This window comes from Leopardus geoffroyi, chromosome A3 (assembly GCF_018350155.1).
Source record: "Leopardus geoffroyi isolate Oge1 chromosome A3, O.geoffroyi_Oge1_pat1.0, whole genome shotgun sequence".
Lineage (NCBI taxonomy): Eukaryota > Metazoa > Chordata > Mammalia > Carnivora > Felidae > Leopardus > Leopardus geoffroyi.
The window spans coordinates 51203839-51219682 of record NC_059336.1 but is presented as its reverse complement, the minus strand read 5'-3'; the positions used below and the strand labels follow the sequence as shown (position 1 = coordinate 51219682).

At 42.4% G+C, this 15844-nt stretch overlaps 1 protein-coding gene across 1 annotated transcript in view; it reads left to right on the top strand.

The window, feature by feature from the left end:
* SH3RF3 (SH3 domain containing ring finger 3) overlaps positions 1 to 15844 on the top strand; it is a 372140-nt gene that overhangs the window by 304908 nt on the left and 51388 nt on the right. Inside the window, exon 8 of the mRNA XM_045443725.1 lies at positions 8220 to 8554. Within this exon, the coding sequence (XP_045299681.1) occupies positions 8220 to 8554 (335 nt within the window). The remainder of the gene's footprint in view (positions 1 to 8219; positions 8555 to 15844) is intronic.

Below are 15844 nucleotides of genomic sequence, written 5' to 3'. Positions count from 1 at the left end.
TAGGAAAGAATAAGGATGACTGTATACTTCTTGTTGGGAACACTTAAGTGAGAAAATAGTGGAGTAACTGAAAGAAGTACTGAAAGAAATATATCTGCCAAGTTAGCATTCTATACCCAGGGAAGTTTCTTTCAAAATGAAAGCAAAATAATTATTCACACATAGTAAAGCTAAAAGATTTCATTACCAACAGACCCACACTATGACAAATGTTAGAAAATTCTTTAGGAAGAAGGAAAATGGTATCAGATGGAAATACAGTGAAGGGAGTGAATGTAGGAAGGGAGTGAAGGACACAAGAAATGGAAACTGTATATATAAATATATGTTTTTTCTCATTATTTAAATACCTTTAAACTATAACGGACTGTTTAAACAAAAATAAAAACAATGCAGTGAAGGATTTAAAACAAATGTAAAAGTAAAATGTATAATGTTAAAGGTACCAGAATGGAGGAATATACTATTATACTAAACTATTATATACTATTATACTATGATAAGTATGTTTTTATACTATGTGTGAAGAGTTATGGAATCACTTGTAGGAAGATTATAATAAATTAAAGATGTAAGCAAGCACTAAATATCAAAACAGAGTTGCAGCAAATAAACTGACAAAGGAGGTAAAATGGAACCACAAAAACTTCCAATTAATTCAAAAGAAGACACATAAAGAGAGGAAAAGAAATAAAGATGCATGGGTAAAATGGCAAACATGTAGTAAAGTGTAGGTTTAAACCTGATCATGTAAATAAATGTAAATGGTCTAAACAACTTTAAATAGAATGCAGAGATTGTCAAGTATTCTTTAAAAAACAAAACAAAAACAAAACCTAACCATATGCTGTGAACAGAAAACATATTTTAATACTTAAATACATAAACACAAATAAGTAAAACAATAAAAAGTAAAAGGATCAAGAAAAACAGTTGACTTTCATTATTCACAGTAGCTATACTTTATAAATTTTCCATGGACACTCTATTAGTGAATCCTGAACCATTGCTCCTAAGTGAAATGCATATATGTGTGTATATCTCACAAAGATTATAATCTTAAATATTTTTAAAAAGTCATTCTGGTAGATTCTATTTATTTTACAAAAGAGAAAATCAGGTTCAGAGGCGAACTGCCTGAGGCCACCCCACTAACAGGTGATAAGCAGGATTCAAACATGTCCAGTTAGTCCCAGGGCCAGAGCTTCTTGCACTGCACTGCCCTGCTCCCTCCCATCTCTGTCCCTGGGCAGAGCCTCATCCTGTTGCACTTCAGCAGGGAAAATGTCACTCAAAATTTTTGCTAGTATATGCATGTCTGCAAATGACTACAAAAGCACCACAGGTACTGATTTGGGGGTTACAAATCAATTTTAGCTGGTAGATGAATTTGCACATATAGCATTTATGAATAATGAGATCTATGTACCATGCTAATACTACTAAAAATAAGTCTGAAATGGTTATGTTAATATCATGGTAGAATTTATAACAAAGAATATTATTACTAAAATAAAAGGCAATTTCATAATGATAAAGGGGTCAGTTCATTAAGAGGACTAAGTGCTTATGTCCAAATAACAGAACTTCAGAATGTATAAGCAATTACTGATAAAGATGCAAGGAGAAATAGACAAATCTGCAATTATAGTCAGAGATTTCAATACTTCCCTTGATAATTGACAGAACAAGTAGACAATATTGGTAAGAATACAGAACACTATAGCAAGCTATAACCAACTTGACTTAATTGACATTTATGGAGTACTACACTAACAACAGCCAAACACACATTCTTTTCAAGTGCACACAGAATATTTACCAAGATGTACCACATTCTGGGCCATAATATTTAAATCTCTAAATTTAAAAGAATTCAGGTTTCATAATACATTCCCTGACCAAAATACAGATGAATTAGAAATTAATAACACAAAGATATCCCCAAATATTTGAAACTAAATGGCACACTTAAAAGTAACCCATGGATGAAAGAAGAAATCAAAAGTGATATTGGAAAACATTTTGAAATGAATGAAAATGAAAACACAGCATATCAAAATTTGTGGAATGCCACTAAAGCAGTACTTAAGAGAAAATTTGTAGCACTAAACACCTATGTTAGGAAAAAAAAAATATATCAAATCAATCTCCTCAGTTTTACTTTAAGAAACTAGAATAAAAAGAGCAAAGAAACCATAAAAGAACCAGAAATAATCAGTGTGGAAATAAATGAAATAGAAAATGGAAAAACAGTTGAGAAAGTCAATGAAACAAAATTTGGTTCATTGAAAAGATCAGTAATAAAACTGGTAAACATCTAGCCAGAGGGATAAAGAATAAAGAGAGGATACACAGATTATCAATACCAGGAATAATAGAAGTCACATCACTTCAGATTTTACGGAATAATAAGGGCTTATAAAAAATTATGCCAATAAACTCAACAAATTAGACAAAATGGATAAATTTCTTAAAAAACATAAATTAACAAACTTAAAAAAGTAAATGACCTTAATGGGCCTGTATTTATTAAAGAAATTGAGTTAGTTAAAAACTTTCCACAAAGAAATCTGCAGGCCTTAGTAGCTTCATTGTTAAGTTGTGTCTAATGGTTAAGGGAAAAAATACAATTCATTCTATGGAAACTTCCAGAAAATTGAAAAGAAGGGAGAACATTTCCTAACTTTTTCTATAAGGCCAACTTTACCCTCATACCCAAATCAGACAAAGACATTAAAAGAAAATAAAACTACAGACCAATATCACTCATAAATATAGATGTAAAAACACTAAATAAAATTTAAGCAATCAAATAGATAATGTATCAGGACCAAGTAGAGTTTCTCCTAGGAATTCAAGTTTTTATTAACATTTAAGATCAATATAATTTACTGTATTAACAAACTAAAGAATAAAAATAACATGGTCAGTTTAATAGATGTAGGTTTTTTTTTAAATCTAGTGCTCATTCCTGATTAAAAACTGTCATAAAATGAGAAAATAGAACTGAGCTTCTTGACCTGATAAAGGGCATCCATGAAAACCATAGCTAACCTCAGACTTAATGGTGAGAGACTAAAAACTTTCCCTCTGAGATCAAGATTAAACAAGGATATCCACTCTTGTCATTTCTATTCAATATTGTGCTGTATGTTCTAGTCAGAGCAGTTAGTCAAGACAAAACTATAAAAAGCATGTAGATCAGAAAGAAGGGAGAAAATTATGTCTATTTGCTGATAACATGATCTTGTATATAGAAAACCTGGGGAACCCACACTCACACAAAAAGCTTTCTTTAGAGCTAATAAATTAGTTCAGCAAGGTTCCAGAAAACAAGATTAATATACAAAAATCAATTTTATTTTTACATAGTACCAGTGAATAATTGCAAATTGATGTTTTAAAAAATGACAGCAATTTTAATAACATGAAAAATATAAATTAGTTAGGGATACATCTGATAAGAGAAGAGGACGTCCTGTCTGCTGAAAACTACCAAATATTGCTGAAAGAAATTGAATAAGACTGAAATAAGCAGAGAAATATACTTCATTTATGAGTGAGAGGACTTAATTTGTCAAAGTAATTATTCTTCAAAAATTTGACCTATAGATTCAATGGAATACTAATCATGATCTCACTCAACTTTTTTGTAGAAATTGGTAATCTGTTTCTCAAATTCACACAGGCATACAAAGGACCTAGAATAGCCAAAACAGCCTTGAAAAGAACAACAAAGTTGGAAGGCCACACTGATTTCAAGACATATTATAAAACGATAGTAACCAAGTTAGTGTGATACTGGTATAAAATTAAGCCACTAGATCATTGGATACTTTTTTCTGAAAACAGAAAAGTGTCCATTAAATTTGCTGCCAGGTGGAGTCATAATTGATCTTGTTCAGGTAATATTTGATGGAATGAAGGTAAGAAACCATATTTTAGTAGACTGAGAAGTGAATGAAGGATTCCTGGATAGTATAGGAGAGTGAGTTCATGTGGAAATCCCCTATTCTCTCTGTTTTAAACACAGAAATGGGTTTTTTAATTTTTTACAAATGAACTTTGTGGATCTAAACAAAATGGAACACACAATATTAAGTGGGATTGAAGCATTGGCTAACTGGAGTGAAAAGCAGGCAGTGTTGGCTAACTTTCAACTCCTGCAGGAGAAAATAGACAGGAAGTCCCTGGTGAGTGAGTATCAGGGGATCAGAGCTAGGTGCAATTGTTTGAACAGCTACAGTCTCTTCTTCGAGAATGGTTACTACTGAGCTACTCTCTGGGGTATGGGAGAGAATAGAGAGTGCTACTTGGGCATGGAGCTGAGTTTGGCTCTGGCCTGAAGACAAGATCTGCACCATTCCTACAGGACCAGAGTTCAAACCATCCTGTTACAGCTGGTTCTGAGGGGGAGGTCCCAGAGTACCATTCAGAAGTTTCAGACTGAGGAAAAAATAGCAATAAGACTGTCATACACAAGACGAGTGTGCATACTGAAGTCTCAAAGCACAGGGGGAATACTAACGCATAAAAGATAGCCAATAAACTGAAGAAATGGGAGAGAAATGAGAAAGAAATCTAAAAAAGTCTTTGATATCAGTATATTTAAGATCCTCTAAAAGGAAAAATAAAGAATAACATCTAACCATCCCCCCCCCAAAAAAAAACAAAGAAAAAACAGGGTGTATGAAGGGGAAAAATTAGATGGATAGCTATGAATCTGAAACTGATGAATATGAAAAAAAAAACTTGAAATTTTGGAAAGGGAAAAAATATATATTTTAAATACAAAATCCTTATAGGTAACATAATTTCTAGACTGGACACAGTCAAAGATGGATAGTAGTGACACTAGAACACAGAGCAGAGACGAAAACTTCCATGACAGCAAATACAAATCACACAAAGAAATGAGTAAAAGTAAGAAAGAACAAGTGTAGACACAGTCAAAGATGGAATTAGTGACACTGGAAGGCATACATGGGAATTTATCCAGAACACAAAGCAGAGATGAAAACTGCCATGAGAGCAAATACAGATCATGCAAAGAAATGAGTGAAAAGTAAGAACCAAAGCAGACACTATTCAAGGACACTAGGTATAAAGAAAAACAGGAAAAGGGGGTACTGGCTAGTAGAAGGACTATTTTTGAAATTAGAGCTGTAACTTGCTTATTAAATTACAGGAGGAAAGTTAATAAATTTAATACAAGCAAGAAGGGGATGAGCCAGGAGAAAGGACTGAGATGAGCATGAAGGGGTAGACCTGTTGGGACCATATATCCTTGAGATTAGAAGGCGAGGTGGGTATAGATGTGGATGAGTTGAGAGAGAGGCTGGCCTGAAGTTTGGGGAGTTGCCAGTGTTCTATTTCATCCATGAAGTTGGAAGTGATAAACTTGAGAATAAGAAATGGACAATGTTGATGGTAAGAGAGATCATTTATTCATTCAACTACTCTTTTTAAATCACCTACAGGATGACATAGCAATGAACTGAGTGAGGCCCAATGGGATTTAGGCACTCCAGAATTGCTGGAGCCTGCCAAAGCTTTAAAGAGGAGAGGCAAAGACTAACAGAGACTGTGCAATAATAGCATTTTCTCAAGCTGCTTGCCTCTGTTGTACAGGTTGCTTTGACATTGCTAACTAGTAGGATGACTAGAGAGATAGCAGTCTAGGTCAGTCTGAGGTTGGGTGACACAGGGTGGGTAAAATTGAGGTTAAATCCCACTGATCATGAATGAAACCCTACTTTCTTCTATGAGCCAGTGTGATGAGTCATGCTTCTCTTTCTCATGGAGTTTTTTTTTTTTTCTTCTCCAGTGGTTCAATTCTGTGAAATCTGTAGAGATGTTTTAGCTGAGGTTCTCTTTTCTCAAAAACTTGTTCATTCATTTGAGAAATTTATCAAGCATCTACTGCATTCTGGACACCAATCCAGCTGTTTGGAAAATATCAGTGAACTACACAGCAAATGTCCCACCTTCGTGAAGCTTACCTTGTAGTGGGGGGAGACAGGCAATGGGCAGTGAACACATAATGAAGAGTGCATCATACAAACTGTTAAGAACAGATAGTGCCATGGGAGGAAAGGGAAATTAAAGCAGGGGAAGTGGGTCTGGACTCACAGAGTGGCAGCCTGTACTTTTTGGTGGGTTGGCAAGGACAGGTTTCCATGGGAAGGCGGTGTCTGAGGTGATCAGAAGCAGCCCGAAGCAACCAAAGGGCCATGTAGCTCTCTGGGGGAGAAGAGAGTGGTATGTACAGCAGTCTCTGAGGTGACAGAGAGCCTGTGTTGGGGGGAGCAGCCAGGAGGCTGGAGTGGCTGAGAAGAGGAACAAGGGAGAGAACTGGGAAGGGTGTCAAAGAGATTGCCTGGCAGACAGGCTTAGAACTTTCTGGAACACCCTGTCCTCTTACATTGGGTTTGGCAGGGCAATGTGGCAGGCATGTGGAAGCAAGCCAGAGGTGGAGGGGAGTTGTGTGGGACTTGGTAGAAGAATCTAGAGCAGCCCCTGCAGTCTTTCGGGCCCAAGTGATTGTTCTTTCCTCGCCAAGCCACCACTTCTCATTCCAAGGCCAGGGGGCTGGGGTGAAGGAGAGTTCAGACAGCTGGGGAGAGGCAGACAAATGGCCCCATCCCAGGAGCATTGTCCAAGTCACGGGTTACCTCGGACTGATTAAGTGACCCCAGTGGCTTTATCGATCTGCATAGATACCTAACTTGGTCTTTTGAAATGTGGGCCATGTTGAATGAGGATTTAGACCCACCCCAAACCCTGAATACTTTTAAAACCATAAATCAGTCTTTATATACTTTACCTCCTAGAAACAGAGGACACGGTGAGAGTCCCTGAGTCCTGAAGAACCCGGGATCACATAATCAGATCTCACCCACTTTTCCCACGCAGTGCTGTCAGAAGGAAGAGGCCTGGCTTGCATGTGGAGGGCTGTCATTTGTCGAGCTGAGTTACTTCATATGCCAAGGAAGCACTGTTAGGATTTATGAGTAGATTATCTATTCAAGGCATATTTGGGCACTGAGAATATTGTTTTATCGCATGTGTTTTTTCATGTTGCTAAAACCATGAATGCCACGAATTCTGATGGTAGAAAATAAGGACAGTGTGATGTGTAATTGTTCTCTGGGAGACAGTGCAAAAATGACTGAATCTGACTTGCATGATGCTGCATGGGACCCATGGTGAGAAGTGGTGTTGGCTGCCACAACCTGTGTCTCCCTTTGGATCACCAGCCCAGCCCACAAGTCACCGTTCCTCTGGTGTGGCTCATTCTGTCCTCCTGTAGGTTTCTTCTGTAATTAGTAAGGAGACAGTTCTTCAAAATCACTAGCACAGGCTACAGCAGGATTAATTTTAATTTGGTGTTGTGTTTAGAAGGAACTTTATGTTTTCAAATGGCAAAGTTTTACAAATGTTATGCCTTTAGACCCCTAACATCCTTAGGAGGCATTTTTGCTGGCAGTAGGGGGCAGATTTGTCATTGTGTGGTTCCTCATGTGTGAATCTATAAACTGTTGCTTCCATGTGTAGGCAAGGCAACAAGCTCAGGCAGATTGAAGGGGGCAGAGTGATGGTTCTCCCTAAGGCTGCAGCTGCCTTTCTGATGTGCCTGTCACCAGCTAAAGCTGCCTCACACACTTGGCTGTAGCTCAGCCAAGTCAAGTACCAAGTGTGCACAAAAGACTGGGTTATAGTTCTGGGGTGGAGATGAATCAGAATTGTGCTCTTGGCAATGATCACCTTACATGCAGTGGTGTCTAAGAGTTCTGGGGCATCTTGGGGCTTCTTCAGGATTCTGTCATGCTTTACTTTCACGAACATTTTAACAAGGGCATTTTAAAAAAAACCTTCTGAGTGTCTTAGTTCATCGCAGCAGAGAAAACCATGTAGATGGTTTTATAGGAGACTGGGAACATGCCCATGCTTGTGGCAACCTTGGAAAAGATGTTCTCACTCCTCCTGCAGGCAGGCTGTTTTGTGCCATGGCAGGGCTTTGGGAAGATGGGATGTGTTTTCCCCATTGCTCAGCCTTAGTCTCTCTACCCGTGGAGTGTGGCCAGGTCTGGAGAGACCACAGAGAGAGGTGGTGAGCCCTGGGAAGACGAGCCCAAGGAAAGAGTCTGCTGCGATTGCATTGCAGTTGCAAACTAACCTTCCAACCCTACTCTCTTTCCAATCCCGTGCTCCAGCTGCCCACTCCTCAGCCCAGGCTCAGGACCGACCAACGGCCACCGTGTCGCCCCTGCGCACCCAGAACTCCCCGTCCCGCCTGCCCACCGCCAGCCTCAGGCCCCACTCCGTGGTGTCCCCACAGCACATCCACCAGCCCCAGGTGCAGACGGTCATCGGGGCCCAGTGCCCCCGGCCGGCCATCCCGCTTACGTCTGCAGCGTCAGCCGTCACACCTCCCAATGTCAATGCCGCCAACCTCAACGGGGAGGCTGGAGGGGGGCCTGTCAGTGGCCTGTCGACATCCAGCCCCACCAACACAGGATGCAGACCAGATGAGAAAAAAAATGAGAAGGTAAGTGGCCCATCATGGGCAAGCCCTGGCCATGGCCCAGCTGGTTATTGTAGCTCTTTGGCACCAGACACCAATGATATTTTGTAAAATGAAGGCTTGAATTAGGGCACCAGGTTCCTGCCCTCGGATGCATCAGGCCTATGACAGAGATGGAGGTCATACCAGCAGAGCAGCTGTCCTTGGAGTGGAATTCATGCTGGCCTCAGGTTCTGGTAGGACTGACGCAGGCCCAACTATAGAAAAGATATCACTTCCTCAAGATGCCTTTGCTCTATCTGTTGGAAAATCACTGTAATATATTCATTTTGTTAGAACAAGATATTTATTGCCAAGTACCAGGTTATTATTATATTAAATATACAAATCTACTTATGTGCACTGTGAACAGCACCCCCTCCCTTCAACGTATGATCCCTATGCAATCACAGCCTGTTCAACCACATGGGACAGACTTGTTTTCTATGGAGAAACAAGAGGGGGATGCTGGTCTCATAGTTGGTATAGACAGCATTTTCAGCTATTTTAAAAAAAATTTTAATGTTTATTTATTTTGGGAGGGCGGGGGGAGGGCAAGAGGGAGAAGCAGAGAGAGAGGGAGATAAAATGAAAATCAGTCTCCAGGCTCTGAGCTGTCAGCACAGAGTCTGATGCAGGACTTGTACCCATGGGCCAAAGTCAGATGCCCAATCAACTGAGCCACCCAGGTGTCCCTCAGCTATTCTTTTAACTGTGAAGAATATTGAGCTTATTTCACAAAAGAAATCCAAGTCCAATGAGCTTGCTGTTGCTACCCAGCTAGACACTGGATTAACCAAGATTAGAATCCAGATTTCAAATCAGTGCTGCCTGACGAAACTATAAATCAAGTCACATATCTAATTTAAAATCTTCTAGTGGCCAATAAAATTGAAAGGCAAAATTCATTTTAATGGTATGATCTATTAAAGCCAATATCCAAAAATATTATCATTTCAACATGTAATTTATACTAAAAGATTTTTGATGAGGTATTTGCCATTTTTCACATTCAGGTTTTGAAATCCAGTGAGACATCTCCAGTGCTTATGGGCCACTGCACTGCCCATTGCTGTATTAGACAGTTCAGACCCACACCTTCAGCTGGGAACTATTCTCTTCATTGGCCTTGCTGTATGAATGATTTACTCTCATTCCCTCTTGGCTTCACCACATTGTGTAGTTCTTTTAAAACCTTTCTATATAAAACTAGTCTTTTGACTAGAGTGTGCTTGCCAGGGTTTTGGTGAGCCCCACAACACTAGATGGTATATTCAAGGCAAGGACAGCCTTTCCTGTCCTTTGGGGACAGTACCAAAACCAGTGTTGACTGTCCAGTCCACATGCCCAGGGTGCCCCAAAGGCATGCCCACCAGTTCACCTGCCATGCTTGGCAGGAGCCCGGATACCTCTCAGATATGTGCACACCAGACTCCTCGGGGCCACCAGATCAGTGCTCAGGCCTCCTTACCGCCTGTCTCATCAGGTCCGGAGGAATGTTATCCTCACACTCAGAAGTGTGGAAGAGGTCTCAGTAACAGCCACTGCTGCTGTGCTCTCAGCTAGCAAAGCTCAGGTCCCCTTGAGATCAACAGAGTTCCCAGGCATGAAGAGAAATGGTTGTTCTGTGTTTTGCGTCCATGTCTGTTTGCAAATCCCTTAGGTCTTGGCCTGCTCCCTTCCACCTTGCAGCCTGGTTAGGAGAGGTAGCTGGGTCTTATCAGGAGGCAGAAGTAGGTGTACAAGCCCACCCTCTTACTTGAACACTCTCCCTGGAAGACTCTATCCTCCAGGCCTTAAACAGGGGATGGACTTGGAAAGGGAAGGACAATAATAGTTCTGTAAACATTTCTGGTTCTTTGACAAAAAATTCTCTCTGTCTGGTTTTCAAAACAAAGGGCTAACTTCAGTCTGACTCATGACAGTAGAGCCAAACTAGTAGGAATCTACACTGAGAGATACTGTTTGCCGTCTTGACCTCCTAAGCATGCCGTCTTGACCTCTTAAGCATGTTGCTAAGGAAAACCAGCGCTCGACCTACTCTCCACATTCCCAGCCTGTTAGACATTTATCAGGTATTTTATATTCACTCAAGGTTTACTCTCTACTAACAATTCTTCTCCATCAGCAAACAAGAGTGAGTCCAGGAGACACTCAGAGGGACCCTCTTGATGAAAGGTACCTTTGAAGGAAGCCCCACTCCCAGAAGAAATGCAGCAGATATGTCCACTTAGCTCTGGCAGCAGAAATGCACTGGCCTACACCAGCCTGTATCCGGCTAGGCTCAGGGCTGGGCACAGACGACTCACAGCATGGGGGTGCTGTTCATGCTGTGCTCCCAAGTAGGAAGTGAAATGGACTTTGTGGGCTTAAGTGAGCATATGTTCGTAGGTACAGCAGCAATCGTCAGCATCAAACCCTGGTAGAGAAATACTATATATTGTTCTTCCACATGTCATGTGTGATTTTCATTTCTCACCTCTCAAAGCAAAAAAAAAAAAAAAAAAAAAAACAAAAACAAAACAAAACAAAAAAAAAAAAACACTGGTCTGAAAAAAATCCCTTCTGTATTCCCAGTTGAATTTCTCCTATTTTATAGTAAAGAGCAAAAATCCACAGTCGTGGTTTCTAGTGGAAGAGCCAAGACAGTGGCTGTTCACCTGAACCTGTCTGGTGTGCTCCAAGCTGGTCAAGTGTGCTGGGGCTAGGGCCTGGCACCCTCGTGCTGCCCTCCCTCCCCCGCCAGGGCCACAACTGAGCATATGTCACCAACTTTGAAAACACAACACTTGGCCTCAGGTCTGTTTCTGGGGTAACCCCATCACAGATGTGCATATGTCTAATTATGGTGAAAGGATTTTTTAAGAGTAATTTGCAGTATTCTCCAGGTTGTTTCTGTTAGTGAATTTTCCTTTGAAAAAGATGGAGCTCCCAGCCCTGCTTTCCACAGAGACCATAGCACCTACATATTTTCACAGTGCTGAGTTGTTCTGGAATTCAATCCAGGCCCTTCCAAGCATGTGTACAAGAGAGAACACCATGGCTTATGGGGCTCCTGGTGCCTGAGATAGGGGCAGGGTGATTCTCTCCTAGGAACATGGGAGATTTATTCCCAGGTGTCCCCACATGTAGGGTACAAAGAGGCCCCGAACCTGGCTTGTGTGTGCTGACTGCTGTGCAGAAATCCCTGGGCAGCTGGCCCTTTGCTAGTTCTACCCTCTGGGATTGGGCTTCTCAGCCCTGCTGCAGGCAGGCCTTGCACATGAGCCCTGCTTGGCCTGCTGTTGAGTTGAGGCTTCCAGAGAGACTCAAGTGCTGCCAGGGTGGGGACTCTTTCTATAGACAGGATCCTGAGCCAGAGTTCCTCTCTGGGCCCAGGGCTTTTGTCACAGTGTGCATCCTCCAGCCTCTCTCTCAGAGCCTCTTCCTGACCATCTTCCTGGTATTATGGCTTCCTACAGGGGCTGTCCTGTGGCTGGGCTGCCAGATAACAGCAGCTCCATCCTCCTGGAGAGCTTCCCACTTCCTCCAGTGGTGCCCAGTCCAGCAGTGTGCCCTTATGCCACAGCCCTGGAGCCCACAGTGCTAAAGACTGGAGTGCTCCCTGACACTTGCGTCAAAGGGTAGACAGAGGACAGGCCTGAGATGAGGGAGTTCTGATCTAAGGATTCATTCAGAGCTCTGGACAGCACTAGGAACTCTTCCAAGCACCTTGGGCCATTTGGGCTGACCAGGGATCTGTTCTGCCATGGGACAGATCTACCAGGGATGGCCCTGCATAAAGAGTGTCCCCCTCCAAGAAGACCTGAGAAGGATGTATACTGTGAAATCACAGGGTACTCCAAGATGGATGGATTCCTTCCTTGTCTCCCAGGTTGGAAACAGTAGAGGCAGCCAGGCCATGGGGGAAACCTTAGGACACAGAGAAGACCCCAAGACATGAGAAAGACCCTAGCATATGGAAGTCATAAAGGTTACGATCATCTGGGGAGTGTCATTGGAGGTCTTCCCATCCAAAGACCTGGGTCTAGTATTTCTGAAGAAGGGACTGGATACAACTTGAGGAGTCATCTTTTGGTGCCCACAGATCACAGAGTGGAAAGAAAATCTTGGGAGAATTTTAAGAATGATGTATAATATTTCAGTTAACCCCTTTTCATTTAAAAAAATCCCTTTTTGTGGTTGAAACAACCATCAAATATCACCTATCATGTCCATCCATGACTGTTTTCTATTTCTGAGGCCTCATGAACACTTGGCACCAGATGATATGGATCAGTTATCCCTACGGGTTGACTCCAGGGGAAAGTCATCTATCTGGAGGCATAGAGGCCACAGTCAGTGATTGGCAGCAATGATGTGCTGAGGAAGGAAGTGGAAGATTGTGGCCCTCCTGAAGCCATGAAGCTTTCCCTGGCCACCTGGCTAGAAGTCATTCACTCACCCCTCTCTCTTCGGTGTATTCACCCCTCTCTCTTTGGTGTATTACAAGGAAGATTTGTGTGGCCCAGCCAGAGTGCTGGGTCCTGAGGGTCTATAGCAAAGGAAGATTTCACCCCAGCCTGAAGGAACACCGAGTCTAGTACCAAGATGCAGACTGGGAAACAGACAACTGCAATAGAGTATGATAGGCCTGGGGACAGGGAAGCTTCCTGGAGGAGTTCTGCCTGACAGGTAGAAGGACCTTCTAATCTGAGGGATGTGGTCCAAGGGTAAGGAGCCCAGGAGCAGGTGGGAGATAGCAAGACAGCTCTGGAAGGGCCTTGAGATCAGTTAGGGGGGCGCCTGGGTGGCGCAGTCGGTTAAGCGTCCGACTTCACCCAGGTCACGATCTCGCGGTCCGTGAGTTCGAGCCCCGCGTCGGGCTCTGGGCTGATGGCTCAGAGCCTGGAGCCTGTTTCCGATTCTGTGTCTCCCTCTCTCTCTGCCCCTCCCCCGTTCATGCTCTGTCTCTCTCTGTCCCAAAAATAAAATAAACGTTGAAAAAAAAATTTTAAAAAGTAATTAGCTTCTGATTTAAAAAAAAAAAAAAAGAGATCAGTTAGGCACTGCTCAGCATATTGAGGAGTCTGGTATTAGGCAAGAAGATAGGGTTTAAGATTTAATCAAAGGAGGTTAGCTGTGTTCCTTCCCTTCTCTGAGTTGTGAGCCCCTCAGTCTTTTTCTTCCTACTCAGGTAACTGAATCCCACTTTGTGACAGCCCCTCTAACTGGTGCCATATGTCCATTTAATACTATCCTTGGTGTCAGCGTACCCTTGTGATCACTGGCTACAGCAGTATCTTTCAAACCACATGTTCAAAAGTGACCCACTCATGAATCACCAAACCAATTTAGTGGATTTGGATGAACATTTTTTTATATCAAATAGAATGCACAGAATGAAATAGAATAGACTAGATCAGCATGCATAGCACACAGTAGGAATCAGTATATTTGGGGGAAAATGGTGGTTGTTGTGTGCTGAGTCCTGACATTTCCAAAAAGTCTCAGAGCCCTGATCAATAGACCCTGAAGAGTACCTTCCTTCTAGAAAGCATCTGGTGATATTTGTAGACTAAAAGGATATTTGTAAACTAAAAGTAATTGGGAAAACTTTCCAATGAGTTTTCGTTCCCATGACTATAAGAAATTCTTTACTTTATAGGTCAGAAGAAAGTTAACTTTCTGCATATGGATGAAATAGCTTCAGTTCCACACAGTAATAGAATATTAGAACCAGAAAGAGACTCTGAAGATCTTTTCATTAAACTCCTCTTTTTTGATTATGCTGCTGAGGCTCAGGGATGTTGAGAGGCTCACCAGGTGTTACATGGCATCAGTAGTGCAGCCAGTCCAAGGACTCTGGTTTCCCAACCCCTGTGTCAGTTCTGCCAGGCTCTGTTGTGCTGACTTGTGGTGGTCTCTCCGGTCTCATGAGGCCGAGGCCTCGGGTGGTTTGGGCTTGTCCAGGAGTCCCACAGTGAGAGGACAGGGGTAGCTATGGGAGGAGGCTGTAGGGTCTGCCCAGGAGAGGGGAGTGTGAGGCTCTGCCTTGTTTTCCACACTGGACTCAACTGCAGCCAGAGCCCATGTGACAGTGAACCACTTGGTCAAATCCACATGGATAGTATGACCTTTCTAATTAAGGCTTTGGGGAGCTGGTCTGAAAGGAACAGCAAATCTGACAGGATGACCGATAACAGCAGCAGCTAGGCCTGGCCAGTAGCAGAGCCAGTATGGGAAGTGTGTTGCAGATGAACTTTGAACTTGTTCTTTATTATCTATATCCCACTCATTTAAAAGCATATATATATATATGTATATATATATATGTATATATATATGTATATATATATATATGCATATATATGTGTATATATATATGCATATATATGTGTGTATATATGTATATATATACTGATAATAAGACATATATTACATAGGGTTACAATTATATTTTCAATGAAAACCCAGGAATATGAAATATAAAGGAAATCTTGAGGGTGAAGCTCTTTAGAACAACCAGGCAGTTTTTTCTAAATTGAAGAATCACTGGTTTATGAATCACTTTCTCTCCATTAGGCTCACTGCAGTAAGCAAGCCTTTACTTGTACTGTTTCTAAAATGCAGACTGGAAGGGGGGCTGCTGTAATCTCCATAACCAACACATCAGTTGCTGCCAGTGTGTTTTCAGTTTTGAGATAGGCAGAGGCTCTCCTGCTGTCACACACTAGCTGCATGGGCCCCAGCAACCAAGCCAGTGGTGAGGAGGTGTCCTGCTGCGTCAGTTGACACTTATCAGAGGTGGGGGTGGGGGGCTGACCTCACCAGATCTGAATTGCACTGTGGGCCTGGTTCTCCCACTGATAGGGAAAGAGTAGCACCTGGCTTGCTTACAGGTCAGGCCCCAATATGCAGAGACCCTCAGAGCAGTGCTGTGTCTCAGGTGTGGCCACAGGGGAAGAGGGTGACTCATGAAGCATGGCTGGGCCCACAGACCCATGTGGCATATCATCATGGACTTTGGGGACCTTGGCTGCCTCAAAAATGAGTCACTGATGAGTCTGGTGGTCAGTTGGTCGGCTCTGGGCTATGGAAACCCACTTCCTTCTAGGGACTCTCATGCTGGGCAGCTCTGATCACCCTTGCACTGGCATTGGCACTCTGGCTGGGCAGGGAGTCCCTTTCTGACTGCTGTGGGCAACTAGAGCCCCAACAACTTCAGACCTTCTCCTCTTTTCCCTGGGGTTTGGCTGCCTTCTGTGGGATGAGGAAAGCTGGCATGTAGCTTAT